The sequence below is a fragment of the Ostrinia nubilalis genome, chromosome 16 (genome assembly GCF_963855985.1).
Source record: "Ostrinia nubilalis chromosome 16, ilOstNubi1.1, whole genome shotgun sequence".
NCBI classification, from domain to species: Eukaryota; Metazoa; Arthropoda; class Insecta; order Lepidoptera; family Crambidae; genus Ostrinia; species Ostrinia nubilalis.
The window spans coordinates 2975899-2991940 of NC_087103.1; the positions used below are offsets into that span (position 1 = coordinate 2975899).

At 37.5% G+C, this 16042-nt stretch overlaps 2 protein-coding genes across 2 annotated transcripts; one reads left to right on the forward strand and one right to left on the reverse strand.

Annotated features, from left to right (window-relative positions):
- Positions 1-3483: 3483 nt before the first annotated feature.
- Positions 3484-6755, reverse strand: LOC135079089 (large ribosomal subunit protein eL36). Its single transcript, XM_063973693.1, has 4 exons — positions 6677-6755; positions 6401-6524; positions 5747-5839; positions 3484-3649 (listed from the first exon to the last, which is right to left on the reverse strand). Exons 2-4 carry the CDS (start codon positions 6521-6523, stop codon positions 3506-3508), a joined length of 360 nt encoding a protein of 119 aa, XP_063829763.1. The 5' UTR covers position 6524; positions 6677-6755; the 3' UTR covers positions 3484-3505.
- A 487-nt stretch (positions 6756-7242) lies between these two features.
- Positions 7243-9602, forward strand: LOC135079090 (MATH and LRR domain-containing protein PFE0570w-like). The gene is made up of 3 exons (XM_063973694.1): positions 7243-7492; positions 7732-7893; positions 8268-9602. The coding sequence occupies exons 1-3, from the start codon at positions 7454-7456 to the stop codon at positions 9516-9518; spliced, it is 1452 nt and encodes a 483-aa protein (XP_063829764.1). The 5' UTR covers positions 7243-7453; the 3' UTR covers positions 9519-9602.
- The last annotated feature ends 6440 nt before the right edge of the window (positions 9603-16042 follow it).

Sequence of the window (16042 nt, forward strand, 5' to 3'; positions counted from 1 at the left end):
TTGTAGTACTCATGACCTTAATTCAACATTGCTATAAAGAGGTGGGAAATCAAATCCATTTTGTTTTCAGTTTAAGTTGCCCTGTAGAGCTAAATACGGTATTGGTAAGTCAAAACTTAAAAAAATATTGAAATTACTTAGTTTCACAGTAATACTTTAGTTATTTCAATATTTCTGTCTTAAAAAAATTAAATACACATATTTTCATGATTCCCATGGCTTTTTTTAACATTTTTTAATGAATAAAATAAAAGTTACTTCTAATAAAATAAAATAAAAAACAAAGAAAACGACAAAATGTAATTTTTTTCATGAATTCTCTTATTTTTTAATACTTTTACATAAATTATACAGCAACTAAGTAAACAAAACCCAGCAAAAACATCAAATTATTTTAATTTGGGCAGTACTTACACCAATTTGACCTATGTTTTTTCCAAAAGTATGGTGTAAAATTAGTGTAACTGTCAAAAGTACAAAAATACATTGGTGTAACTGCAATTTATTTCCTTAACTAAGACATATTAGATAATTCTTTTTATTTAATCTAAAACCGCGTAGAATTCTAAGCATTTCTGTAAAAACAGATCCAAAAAAGGTTAAATAGGAAAAAAGTTATGTCCGATTTAAGACGAAAAAAAACTTTAAACGGCTCTACTGAAAAACTGTATTTTGTCAGTTACCCCAAGTGAACCTGCAACTGACGATATGTGAGCGCGCTAATACGTATGCGGCGCGCACGCACACACTGACAAAATTTAGCGTGGAGTTTCTATGAAGATGACCTACTCATTTGTATTTACTCTGCTCACAGTGATTGTACCTTAGTACTTATTCTTTCTCATCTGTCTACTAACTTAGCGCTAGCCGTAAATGCTATGAAAGTATTTCAGTGATCACACCTCCATTCTCCATTCATAGGTAGGTATAAGTTTCTTTTGCCACTTCTCAGCACCCACCGGCTGAAATTTTTGTTCCGAAGTGGTGATAATTATGGCAAGAACCTACAAATAAAGTAATAGTCACAGGTCTGGTACTAGTACTAGCAGGCCTGTTCATCTGCGCGGGTTTACATCGAAAACAAAACACGCACGATGGCCCACCTACAGGATACTATTCGACAAGGCCTCACATACGAGCGAACACTGACTCACGCACGCGTATTCTTGTGTAGGTATGATGATGGAAGAAAATAAAGAAAATGGTGTACTAAATACTGTGCAGTATTTAACTGCCTAAATAATAATAAAAACACAGAATGTACTTTTTTAAGTTGCCTCAAGACACTGAGAGGTAAATAAGTAGTTATTAACCCTTAAATGCATACTGTTGCCATATGTCTACGATGTACTTTTTTAATAATAAAAAGTAACACATTTTAAAAGCGTTTTTGAACGTATGCTAATATCAAAGAAAACATCATAATAAAAATAAAAAAACCGCAAATGAAGGTAGATTTGAAAAAAAATTAACCGATATTTGACGTAGCGATTGCGAAAGAGAAAAAATTGGTAGTGTTAAAATTTCTGGTATTTGAATTTCGGATTCAGTGAGAATTAATTGCTAAAACAATTGGAAAAAAATACGTATATGTTAGAAAGAATGTAAGAATTCATTATTATAACTTATTTTTTTGGTAATCTATCCCGAATGTGCCTTCGACTTGATTTTTGTGTATGTAGCCAAATGTCTACACCATGCGTTTATGCCATAAAATTGTTCTATGGATTGCTTATTTGGCTTTTCTTTTCAGCATGTTTGGCTCGCTATCTGAAAAGGAAATTGAGGCAGCTCTTGCTGTTTCAAATGATGGTGCAGTCTCAGAAGATGATGAAAATGTAGATGATGATAACATCGATTATTACCCAAACGTACGGGATTTATTGCATGATCTTGATGAGGAGTCCATAGATCATAATCTACCCTTGGAACATAACGAAGACCCTGGAACATAACGAAGATCTGATCTAATATAATGCTCCTCTTCATAGACTATGGGAGGGTTATGTTCCAGGGTCTTCGTTATGTTCCAAGGGCAGATTATGATCTATGGACTCCTCATCCCGATCATGCAATAATTCCCGTACGTTCCCGGTAATAATCGATGTTATCATCATTTAAATTTTCATCATGTTCTGAGACTGCACCATCATTTAAAGCAGCAAGAGCTACCTCAATTTCCTTTTCAGATAGCGAGCCAAACATGCTGAAAAGAAAAGCCAAATAAACAAACCATAGAACAATTTTATGGCATAAAAACGCATGGTGTAGACATTTGGCTACATACTGTTAATTTTCAAAAATATACTTTTTTTTCGTACTAAGATTTTTTTTATTATTTTTCCCCCTATCTGTGACTAAAAATCTAATTGAAATATTTTTTTCATAACTAAATAAAAAATCATGCATTTAAGGGTATTATTCATGATAATTCATGCTAAATCATGTATTTCTTCTATGATTTCTTCCGCCATTTTCCGCAGTTTATGGCACCTCACGTCACATCATTTTACCGAAGTCAGCCCTATAGCTTCGGCGCAGTGCAGATCACTGACGTTTGTCAACAAAATGGTGCTTGACTCTTGAGACAGGCTAAATTACACCATATTGTTAATGACATTGAGCATACATTTTTTTAAATACCTCCGCGAAGTAAAACTTCTGTACGTAGTACTTATTATTATTCTGTGGTACTAGTGAGAAGACTCGAAGTGTATAATTGCCCTGAAGAGCCTCCTAAAAAATAAGATTTGAAATAAATCATTCTTCCTTTAGTCCAGCCAGTGGGACTTGATGAGTGGCAGTGGAGGGATATAGCTCGTGATGAATGAAATGACTGTTGGGCAGCAGTTCTTAGCAGCCCGGCCCGAAAATTGGAAACTTAGACAGGCTGATGATCTTGCAAGGAAAAAGAAATGGGAGGAGCGCCAGCGTGGGTAGTGTAGGAATAATTAAACGCAGAGGTGGAAGATGGAGAGTTAAAGGATTTGCCACACTTGGATGCGTTCTGCGAGTGATCGTTGCCCGCGCCCCGCAATATGTATGAACATCATTACCGATTTCTATAAATTTTGTATTGATGCGGGCACGAGAAAAAACAACCAAACGCTAGTTAGATAGTTTTGGCCTGACCGTAGACTATTGGTTCCCAAAGTGGGGGGCGCCCCCCCCCCCCCCCCCCAGGGAAGGCGCAGACCATTTGTGTACTTAAGTATAAAAAACCTGCGACCGCGCCGACCGCTGAGAGAATGCATTCCAGACTGCTCGATACGACCAATAAATAATCTTGACTGGAGGAGGGAGGGCGCGGAATGTTTTTTATGGTTGAAATAAGTTTAGAAACCAAATGCCGTAGACCGTTGCCCTGATCGAAATGTTGTTCATACAAGATGCCGGCTGAGTTCATTTTAATTAACCGCCCGCAAAACACATCCAGTGAGGTGTCCTTTGGATCTGATTATGACGAGTAAAAGAAACACCACATCTTAAGTATTAGTTTATTCACTTAATGGTGTGCATGGTGCGCCTGGGCGGCGGCCTTCCTCATCTGAGTCAGTACGTTGCTTAGTTCTTCACGCTTCCTCTTGGCGCGGATGTGTGTGCCCAGGCGACGCTTCAGGAATTTCAGTGCACGCTTATCCTTTGACACCTGGGAACAAGTGAACATTCAAATAATGATGGCAGTTCGCGCACTGATATGGTGTTGGGTCTATTCCACTTTGATCACCCACGTATACAATGCCCTGGGTGATCAAAGTGGACTCCAGTTAAATTATTATTTTAGTGTCTTTTGATCACCTACAAACAAATCACACCTCCTCTGAATAGTCACAATGTCCAATTGTTGTATTACTTACATATTTTGTTTTGTAACATTTTTGATATTTTATAAAAACCGCAACAAACAAATTGGACATGCATGTGACTATTCAGAGGTATGATTTATTTATAGGTGATCAGAGGACACTAAAATAATAATTTAACTGGAGTCCAATTTGATCACCCAGGGCATTGTATCCGTGGGTGTTCAAAGGACACTAAATTGTACCACTGATAGAGAAAAGTGATCAAGACGGGAGACCACGACTTTAGATAATGTTTATGTAACATACGGTTCACGAGCGAAACGAGAGACAGGCGACAGACCTAAGAGGAGTAACACACCGCTCCGGGTGTCGCAGCATCGTGTGCTTAGGCTCTTAGAGCGCTTTCACATCAGGGCGTTAGAAGGGCGACAGCAGCGAAGCGGCGTTTTTATAATAATGAAATGCATGCATCCGCTGTCACATAGTATGAAAGTTTGTAGCGTTGCTAAATCACCTAAATGTGAAAGCGCTCCGATTTTTAGTTGGCCGATAGTTGGACCCGATTTTAAATTGTATGAAGAATCGTCCGATATCACCGTACTGATTAACAGCCCGATCCAACTATCGGCCAACTAAAAGTTGGTGATCTATGCCTAGGCTTAGGCTAAGGGCCCTGCCACCCTGGCGGTTTACAAGCGTTTTCAAAGCGATACACTCCAGTGTATCGTACGCCGCTCACTCGAGGCGGAAACGTTGCAATCCGCCAGTGTGGCAGCTCGCTAAAACTCATGAAGGGACATAAGTCTGAGGCCAATCAAATTGTACTTTATGCCTTTTAGAAACTATTCATGTCACGATACTGCCGTGTAGTAAAATGGCTAAGGTGAAAAAAGCTCGTAATAAGAGAATTCTACTCTGTTTAATTCATAACAGGACTTCAACTTCATTCCTGGAAAACTATCAATAAATTATAATAATACAACTTGTGAGATTTAGTATTCGGATATCCTGGTACCAGAAAAGGAAAGGCAGGCACCCAATAAATGTGTAATTCCAGTAAAATAATGCCTATAATGTTAACTATAATGCAGTTTTCAATGATTCTAGGATCATGGTTGCACAAAATAATGTAGATCTCAAAATCAATTTTCTGGTGTTCATACAAACAAACAAATTTTTGGTGTACAACCATTTAGTTCATTACTAGCTTATGCCCGCGGCTTCACCCGCGTGAAGTTTCGTTTGTCACAGATCGTCATAAATTATAGCCTATATCTGTTATTTTGGGTTACAAACATATAATACTGAAGTTTCATCAAAATTCGTTCAGTAGTTTTTGCGTGAAAGAGTAACAAACATCCAGACATCCAAACTTTCGCATTCATAATATTAGTAGGATTATCTTTATTTTATTTCATATAGCAGAGCAGGAGGGAGTCACTTAAATTTTGCAGTTGTTCTATCTAAGGTACAGATGACAGCACATAAAAGTTAGACACTGTGGCCTCTACTTGAAATAGGAGCAGCAATTTTGCGACAAAAATGTAGTCTGATGAGCTGTTGTCTTTCATTGAGATAAATTTTATATAAATCACAATAGCTTTACGCATTCTCAAATGTTTTTACAGTTTAGACTATTTCATCCTACTAATATTATAAATGCTAAAGTTTGGATGTCTGGATGTTTGTTACTCTTTCACGCACAAACTACTGAACGGATTTTGTTGAACCTTACAGTATTATTGTTTGTAACCCAGATTAACATGTAGGCTATAATTTATGCCGATCTGTGACACTAAATTTCACACGGGTCCGTGGGCAAAAGCTAGTGTCAAATATAATGTACAGGCTGATGTACTTTCATCTGTACTGTACCATTTCCAACATTAAGGTCATGAAAGTACAGTGGTAATAGGAATAAAATTTTAAAATAAACATACCTTCAGTAACTCCATAGCTCTCTTCTCATACTGTGCATGACCAACAACCTCACGGACTAGATCTCGCACGAATTTTGAATGCTTTGTTTGCAGCTGCAATATAACATATAAAATTTTTAAAAACAACAAATAAACTAAATGCTAAAACTCCTGTACAGCCAGGATCTACAGCTTAGTCTCCAATGAAACTCAACCAGTGAAGATTGAGTAGTCCCGGATAGCTTACTGTCCAAATGATAGTTTCGTATTATTATTATAATTCTGTCTAATGGCTCCAATGGTGCGAATTTGAAGCACACTGGTTTTGCCAATGTCGAGTGTTTAGAGAGACACGGTGGACAGTGGAATTTGAAGGTTGCTCGGTGATAATTTAATTAATTTATTCTTGGTATCAAATACACCGTAGAAATTTAGCATCGAACATGGGAAGTAAAGTAGTCATGGGGATTGAATTAGATTTGAGTAATGACACTAGGAAAAACTGTAACGGGTCAAAGTTATTATATTTTCCACTGCAGTATACTCTTATCAAGTTCCTGACGTAAATAATAGGCGTAAAGTGACCAACACGGGGCAAAAGAGTAACTTCAAATAAATTGTAGATACACAAACATAACCTCAACAATACAGATAAGGTACCAAACAAATACTTACACCCTTCAATCTAGCTGGTCTTATTTTGATGGTTTTGTCTTCCCTGCCTTTCTTGCCGGCAGATATTTTAGTTGTTTTGTGGCCTTTTCGCAGACCGACTGCGATCTCAAACCGGGGAGCCATGCTGAAAAACAAATACGGTCACGGTGAGAAACAAAATACGTATGCCAAACTTCTATTCCAGTATTTAGAGTACTAAACTGCACATAAATAAAAAGGAATAATCACAGATTCTATAGATATTTTAAAATACTTTCTTCAAAATTATTTACGTACTTTACGGATTGACAGATCCGACCAAAGAGAAACTGTTTAACTTTTTTTTCTTATGAGAATGTGGCATACTAGCCCTACGTCAATTTAGAACGTTTGCATACCGTTACCGTTACTGTTATTTTAGTATGTAGCTGATAGCGTTAGGGATAGCGTACACGTTTTTTTGAGCTGTAGTTTAATTAAATAGTCAATATTTTTGATAGTTAAATAATTACGGATTTTGAAACCTCGACTAAAGGCAACAGCGACCTTCTATCCAGTCCAGACCAGAAGAGTGTTTTGTCTTTCACCATGAGCTACTATTGTTTGACTAAATATTTTTTAAGATTTGTGATCGCTATCACGGACGCAGGCTTAACGTTTTGGTTTGGCTGTACTGTACCATAACGTGGACGCAAGATGAACGCGTTGGTTTGGCCGAAGCTTTAGTCCTTATAACAATAACGTTACTTATTAGACTTTTGTCTATGATAGGCTAATAATGGTTGTTGCTATCAAGAATTTTTTTAAGTGACTTGATTAAAAAGTATACTGTCAATGTCAAAAACGAAGTTTCAACTGTCAAAATCACATGGTGGTTTGTCGGCGTTAATGTCATGTTTATCTGCATTTTATTCACTTTATAAATGAATTAATAAATTATTTATTGGTACAGCTTAAAAATATTATGTACATCTATGTATCAAGAACATCATATGGCTGTAAAAATATTCGAGTGAAGTGTATGAAATTCATAGGTAACATAACCTTAAATTTTGCAAGAATAATCTTGTAATCATGGAAGTCGGTGCTGTTAAACAGGCTTTTAACAATGAGGTAAATGATTCAAAGCTTTACAAGATCATCTTTTGAGAGCAAGCATTGTCAAAAAAAAATGGAATTTTTAAGATATTATTTCTATAAACTCAAGACCTCAAGACAAGGCATTTTAAACTTCTTGTTACTTTCTTCTCTCTACTTGGCAGAGCCTGTGTTCGACTCTGAACCTGTATACATACAATACATATAATAATGAACCATGTTACCCAATAATGAAATTATCTTAAAATTTTCAGCTTATTCTATTGAAGAAAAAACTAAACCAAGCTAAAATCCAGATCATCCACAAACTAACAAGGAAATCTAAAACTCTTGTTGAAAAGAAAGCTCCTGAAAACCTAAAGGAAAAGTTGAAGAGAAAGGCAACAGCTGCTGTGAACGAAGTCTTAATAATAAAGGTAATTTTTATTAATTTTTATAAATGCTTAAGTTTGTATGAACATTTGTTTCACAAAAAGAACTACCAAGTGGACGTTAGTTACAGTATTATTGTTTATACTACATAATAACGTAGGTTATAATTTATACAGATTTGTGGCAAACTGATTCTCATGCAGGCGTAGCTGCCGGAAAGAGCTTATCATAGTCATAGTGGAAGTCATTGGGGGAGGTCTATGTTCGGCAGTGCACGTCCTGTGGCTGAAATGATGTTGATGATGACACTGTCATATTGAATACATTTCTATAGATGTTGTTGAGTAAAGTGTTAGGCAACTCAATAATTTTATCAATATAGAAAATAAGATTGAAATTGTTCTTTATTTTCTTCCAGAAAATCAAACCCAAGGATCTCGCCAAGTTCATAATCACACACAAAGGTGACCTTAATAGTTATTTGAATAAACCCAATGTCGACCAAGATAAGGCCTGTGCCCGGCTTCTACTCCACAAGTCTCTTCAGGACAAGTACAAATTCATAAGGAGCAGGTTCTCATCAGTGCCCATTGATGACTTGCTGATGTCTAGAGAAGAAAGAAAGAAAATGAAGAAAGAGGCCAAAGAGAAACAGAAAAATAAAAAGAAAGGCAAAGAGGCAAAGGTTGTTAATGCAGAAGGAGAATGGGATGTAGAAGATATTGAAATGACTGGCAATTTGAATACTGATAAAAACTTATCTGACGATGATGATGATGAGCTTGCAGAAAAAGATGATTGTATGGATGAAGATGATGGGGATGAACCAAGGGAGAATATTTCAGATGATGATAAGTCTAATGAAAAAGAAGAATCTTCAGATGATGAGGAAATGGATCGAGACAGTGAATCTGAAAATGAATCGAATGATGAAAATGGTAAAGAGTCTGATAGTGAATCTAAAATTGGCGAGGATTCAGAATCCGATGTTGAAACACCAAGCTCTACTGGTAAATTAGCTAAAGCTATTACAGCAGATACTAAGAAGGTTAATCCTAAAACTACTAGTAAAGTATCTGATGTTAAAACCCAACAAGATGTAAAGCCTAAACCCCTTAAGCTTAACAAAAAATTAGATAATAAAAAAGATAAGCATAAACAAGGCAAAAATAAAAACCTAAACGAGAAATTGCTGTCACGTAAGTTCAAGAAAGATGTCAGCGAAAGTCCGGTTCCAGAGAATAAGGTAGTTGATCCGTTCTTCATCACATCGACTGGTGAGAATTACATGTCGGTTGTAGAGCCGAGACCCCCAGATGAGGTGAAAGAGGTACACAAACAAGGTAATAGGAAAATTAGGAGAGCCGCCATGTTCGGCCATGTCCCCAAAATAAAACCAAGAAATGACAACTTTGCACCCGATAATAGGTTTAACAAACAGAATGGATTTAACAAAAATAGTACAAATAAGTATGACCAAGACAGTTTTGGCAAGTTTAAAAATGATAGCAGGAAATTCACGGATAAAAGGTCTAATTTTGATAGGAACGAAGAACCGAAGCAAATTGAATCGAAGCCAGAAAAGTTACATCCGTCGTGGGAGGCTAAAAAACGTCAGTCCGGTATAAAACCTTTCCAGGGTAAAAAGATTGTGTTTGATGAGAGTTGATGGAGTCACTAGTTTTAGTTTTATTTTGTAAGTAATGGACAATTACATTATTCTATATTTTTAATAGATTTTATTATTATTGAAGTTCTATTTATTTTATTCTTTGATTCCATTCGTATTAAGATATAATGTTCTCTCTGTTCTGGATATAAACATCATTTCAAATCTTGGATTTTACCTAATCTTTCGCTTTATTATATTGAGCTATAGACAATGTAACACTTATCATAATAGAAACAATAGAAACGCCAATTATGTATGAATCAATCATGTCGTAATTATTTATTTATAACTTGACAAATACCGCACTCGCTGGCCGGTTCGAATCCCGCGCTTGTCTAAGTCTTGCTTGTTAATGATTACTAGGTACATTATTTATTCATTTAAACCGTGATGATAGTAAAGTACTTCTAGCCTAGGAAACCTAGGATACGCGCCGTGAAAAGCGACGCGACATTTTATTGATTTTACGCGATGAGCTACACTTTTAACGTCTAAATTTATTGATTACATTTTATCATGTCGCACATAGACCGGCTGGCATTTATATAAAACTAGCTTTCCGACCGCGGCTTCGCCCGCGTGGAATTTTGTCTGTCACAGAAAAACTTTATCGCGCGCGTCCCTGTTTCAAGAACCGGGATAAAAACTATCCTATGTCCTTTCCCGGGACTCAAACTATCTCTATGCTAAATTTCAACAAAATCGGTTTAGTGGCTTAGGCGTGAAAGAGAGACAGACAGACAGATAGAGTTACTTTCGCATTTATAATATTAGTATAGATAGATTGAAGATTTGAATCGCCTGCCAGTTCACTATGATTTTGTTGAGATTTCCTTTTAGTCTTCGTCTAGCTGTCCAAATTTTCCTGCACCGAAATTGAGTGCAAATTAATTAAATCATACATCGGGCACGAGCGGCGCATCGATTGCGGTGGGTGGCGTCATGCGGTTTATGCAGGGCTGCCACTCACGTAACCTTCGTCTAATAGTGTAGATCGATCCATAAGGAACCTGCATTTGATTCCCAAGTGTGGCGCTCGAAGGTGTTTGGAACCTGCATTTGATTCCCAAGTGTGGCGTTCAAAGGGGTATGACACAGAATGTAAACTTCGCAAAATGCGCACTTTTTTTTTCTACACTAATTAAAGAGAATTGTATTGAATAGGCTCCGAAAATAATGGACCAATTTGAAAAAAAAATCACCATTAGATTTAGAATGCTGAAATATTACTGATGAACATGGGCGGTTCGGAGTTCGCCAAGTCAGCTAGTTACTAATATATTTGCAGGAGTTCGTTTGTATAAAATCAGTTAGTAGGTGTTGAAAAATGCGCATTTTGCAAATTGCATTCTACGGCGCTCACCCTGTTTACTTTAAAATTGGAATAAAGAATAAGTAGAACGTAGGTTTGTTTAAGAGTAGGCGCACACCGTTGATTTTTAGTTGGCCGATAGTTGTGCCCGATTTTAATTTGTATGAAGAATCGGCCAAATCGAATCGGCGTAGTGTGCGCACTCCCATACATGCCCATACTGAGCCCCGATTACGGTAATTTTTAACGTCTCCAATCCAGACACGCTTCTCGATTCTGCGATACGATTGGTCGTTCAACAGCGTACGTCAGCTGTTTTGACCAATCGTATTGCAGAATCAGAAACGCGTCTGGATTGGAAACGTTAAAAGTTACCGTAATCGGGGCTCTGATCAACTGCCCGACTAAACTATTGGCCGACGAAAAATCAACGGTGTGCGCCTACTCTAATACGTCTGGTCGTGGTCTGGTCCAGCTCATCATAAACATGAAAAACGATGGATATTAAGTAAAACATTAACTTAACACGTGGTTGTGGTGGCGGCCCTATGCCCTCTGCATTTGCTACGGACGCAAAAAACATTTTATCGGTACTCCCGCACCGTAAACCCGTAGATATCGCCCGTTATGTGCCAAATTGATGCTTGAACTGTGTCAGTATAAACGTACGAAAAACTTAAAATGGGAGGGATCTATTGAACACTAATACCAAATACCTATTTCGTTCGTTTCAGCCGAAAGACGTCCACTGATGGACAAAGGCCTCCTCCAAGGATTTCCACAAAGACCGGTCCTGCGCCGCTCGCATCCAGGCACCTCCCGTGACCCTCACCAGATCGTCGGTCCACCTACCTAGTGGGAGGCCTGCCTACCTATTACTTTTTTGTTATCATAGAACAAATAGGTAGGTAATCTTTAGGCGCTTAAAGAAAAAAAAAACACTGAAAAAGAGCCTGCACTCTCTCACTTTGTCTATTTGTCTCTTTACTTTACCAAATCATATCCGTTTCCATTTACCATGGACAGTGGTGCACCCTTAACAACTATTGTCTGGACAATCTGATCAAACTAACATTATGGACTAAGAGCCAGTGAACGCCAGACCTACGTTATTTTATAAAAGCTGAAAGTTTGTCAGCACATGCTTTGGGAGCACCAAAGTCCCAACATAGGCCAGAATGTTGGTGCATCTTGAAGTTTGTTGGGTCATTGCGGCTTTGGCAGCTATCCTAAAATCTGGCAAGGAGTTGAACGGTCAAAGCTATCTGGCTGATGAGGAAACAACTTCTAATTACTTATTGCCGAAATAAAAAAGCAGCTTTTATGGTAGGTAAAAATTCAAATTTATTATCCAGTACATAGGCCCTTTCTAGGGCACTTATACACGGCCCAAATATAGCTTGCCCTACCACCACTTCGGGACAACATATGGGCTGGTGCTGAAAAGAAGTGGCGGAAGAAACAGTCACCTATGTCAGCCTCTTTTTCAATAATATATCGTTTACTTTATAGTGAACCATAGTTACCTATTACTTAAAATGTTAGGGTTACGACGTCTGTTATACCTTGTTCCATGAATATCTTCAGGCAGCACCTGTAACTGTTATGCTACCTATTTGTCGGACATGCAATAACGTACTGAGATTCCGCGTGATGTACGAGGTAAATTATCACCACCACATAATCGCGCCATCTGTCACTAGATCCAATATGGCGGCCATAAATCGCTTCAAGTCATCTGTTAAGTGCAACGTTGGTATGCAATTAAGCATTCCATGTTGAATCAACGCTCACACAATTAATAGCGTCGTCTATCGGTGCCCAAATGTAGACGGTGCTTCCAGGATTTCGATCCTATCCGAATTATACAGTCGAATTGCCTAGCGCAACTGGAACACACTGAAAAGTGTCGTGGTCTTCGTCACCAGGGGCCCAGGCTGTAATTATGCTGAGTGGGGTTCCATTGCAATGGGCATCTGCATCGCTGTTACGACAGGGGCACTGCTTGGTACACTTACTTTTTGTGTAATATTATATTTAAGTACCTATGTGATTTTTTTATAGATTAACAGTTAAGGCTTCTAAATTGGTTCTGCTGGAAAAAAGTGTTTCTTTCATAGCGCATGTTTTCTTAAGGATTTTCTCCAAGTTTTTAGCAATAGATTACTTATCATGATTCACGTTATACCTGTGGTTATACTCTGTCTTAATGGTGTTCATACCGTAAGACACCTAGTACCATACCAGTTTTGTCAGCAGCTTTTGGGAATTACGATGTCCTGTGTATTCCAGAAGCATAGCCACTGTAGGTAACTACACGTCGTCAGGTATTATTTTACTCGTATGCGTTCCTTTTGTACGCATAGGATTTCAGAATAAGTTACCATCCTACTCATCTCTTGATTTAATTAATTAATACCTGACCTGCCATTTCATGAATTCCCATGGTTTATTACCAGGACCAGGAGGACCAGGGTTCGATTCTCAGTGGTGGCAGATTTTTTTCTGTTCGGTTTGGTTTTAACAGCTTGTTCTAAGTACGCCTGGCTAGCTACCACCATGTTATCTAAGTCTGTCGCTAAATACATCTAGCTAGCACTGTCTAGCTAGCAGTGTCTGTGGTCGTGGAAGCTCGTTTCCACCTTCAGTCTGATCATCACTTTCCATCAGGTCAGATGCAGGCCAAGAGCTTCCTCGTAGTAAATAAAAAAAATGAGTTTGTAAGAAAACGCCAACTTTGGCGCCTAAAATTAACAAACGCGCTGGAAACGGCTCACGTCCGCTTTTTAATTTCGAAACCGGATTATAAAGATGTATTATTTAAAAAAACACACCCGTGTCGGGATGCGTTGTAATTACGCATTTAGAACGTGATCCCATTTTGGAAAACGTGACCAAGTGGACTCCATGTTGTAAATAAAAAAAAAGTCATGTTTACGTTTTTATTTGAAGACAGATAACGAATTAGACTCATATTGTTTTTTGTTTGTCTGAAATAAATTAGTAGACACAGATAAAATATAATAATTTATGTAAAAAAAAAAAATTAAGCATGAAGCAGATGAGTGTTAAAATACGTAACTCTGAAGGTGTAAGTATGTTTTACTCTACCATCACCTCGAAGACAAATTAATATTGTTGTACATAATTGCTGCGAATCGTCATCCGGAGTTTAAAATAAATAATAAGAAAGTATACTTAATAAAACATGGTAAACGAAGTATGTAGGTACAGTAGATTAAAGATGTAGAGTTCAAACCATGATTCCAAGTTAGTAGGTAGGTAGATTTTGTTACTATCATTACTATTAGGTATGTAGATATTCTGTCTCCTAAAGGCTTTACCATAAAGTCCCCGTACCTTAGAGACTACAGGCTTTGATATAACAGAAACGACGTAAAAACCCTGTTAATGTTAGCCTTTTTGTCAGCTCAAAGACATTATCTGCAAACTATAAACGCCGCTCGCAAACAAACCTAATAAAACTTGCAGAGCATTCAAAAGCCGATGACTGCTAGTGTGGGGAATGTAGCGATAGTTTCACTATCGATAGTTTTGATAGAGTCATCGATTACGGCCAGTGGCGTTGGCGTAGCGTGCCTAAGGTGGGCTCTGTATCAACATTAAAGTTGGGGGCCATTGAAGATCAAGGGGCCCCTTTTTGTCCAAAAACCAAAATTACAGTGTGTCATCTAAAAAAGCTCATTGCAAAATTGATTATTATTTTTTGAGCAGGGTCCTCTATCCCGGGGCTCTGGTAAGCTTCTTAAAAACCTGGGGCTCTTAGACAGTTGCCTACTCTGCCTAATAGGCCCGGGACTCCGTATCATTGATACGGCTGATACGGTAGCTACGTCCCTGATATCGACCCACTCTACAGTCTATCGCTGGACATCGGACTGTTTCCGCACGCGTCCAGCTTCTGAGTAGGTTTTCCTTGGACGAATAAAGAGGTTCAGACGACAGCACATCAAGCTTAAGCACTGCAGCATCTTATACAGTTGGTATAAGAGCGGTTTTGCTACAAAAAGTTATAGTGATGTGCGTCGCAGACTTAACAGTATGTGATCACTACTCAAGCACTTGTCCAGGTACACCCAGGTCCTGGGATTATTATACTGATCACTTTGCTTGACCTGGTGGTTTGCATACCGAACCACTGCCAGAGGTCGCGGGTTCGATATCCGCACAATATAACCACTTGTATCCAAGTATATTTATTTATATGATTTAATGTAGGCTGTATCAATATGTTACGTAAACGATAGTGTGAAAATATAAACTCACAATTTGTGTCCTTCATTATTTTTGTTAATAAATATTTGACATACCAAATAGAGAAGTCATTATTATTTTCAATGCGAGGTCAAGGCCTTATTGTTGACACTAATAAAATATTGTATTTACTACTTATTGACACGATCAGGTAATGCCAATGCCTACGCATCATCATCTATTTATATTAGGCCAAAAAGTTAAGCGTAAATAAGTTACGTCACAAAATGGTTACGATCTCGAATACAAAAAATCAAAATTAATTTAAATTAGTGTTTGAGGTTTTATTTTTAAATGTCAGCCGGGTCACATACCAATACCTGTTTAGGTAAAAATAAAAGGATCACGCAGGTCACTGATTTATGTTCTACGTGTAATGTGTGCTTTAACAATTTAATTTTAATTTTTGTTAAAATCTAAGATCAGACGCTGGCGCTTTGAAAAATACTTCGAAACTGGATTTCAACTTGCGCATTGATAGCATATAAGTTGTGGTGAGTGAATTTACACCATTTAGACTAAGTAAGTGTTACTTGACTTATGAAGTAGATTCATATTTGAGTATATCAGAAACTTCAATCTATGCTTAAAATTGAAACGAGTTTTGAGCTAAGATTGTTTTTACTTATTGGCATAGCAGTACAATATGAATATTTTACTTAACTTTAAAGATTCCTAAAGCATATAATAATGATATCGACAAATCTTGAACATCACTATTCCCAACAAAAACTACTCTAGCGTCAAAGGGCTGCCGTGGTCAATGCAAAAACGGTTACTGCTTCTTGCTACAATCCTAGCAAACTCATGATGTGCTTAGTTCTGCATTTCTGTGAGCTCAAATGGAGGTTTTTTTTTTAAGAATTATTAACTTCGCGATAAACTAAAAAGAACCGTGAAAGTTTTTTATTATGTAGAATGAAACTATTTCTAG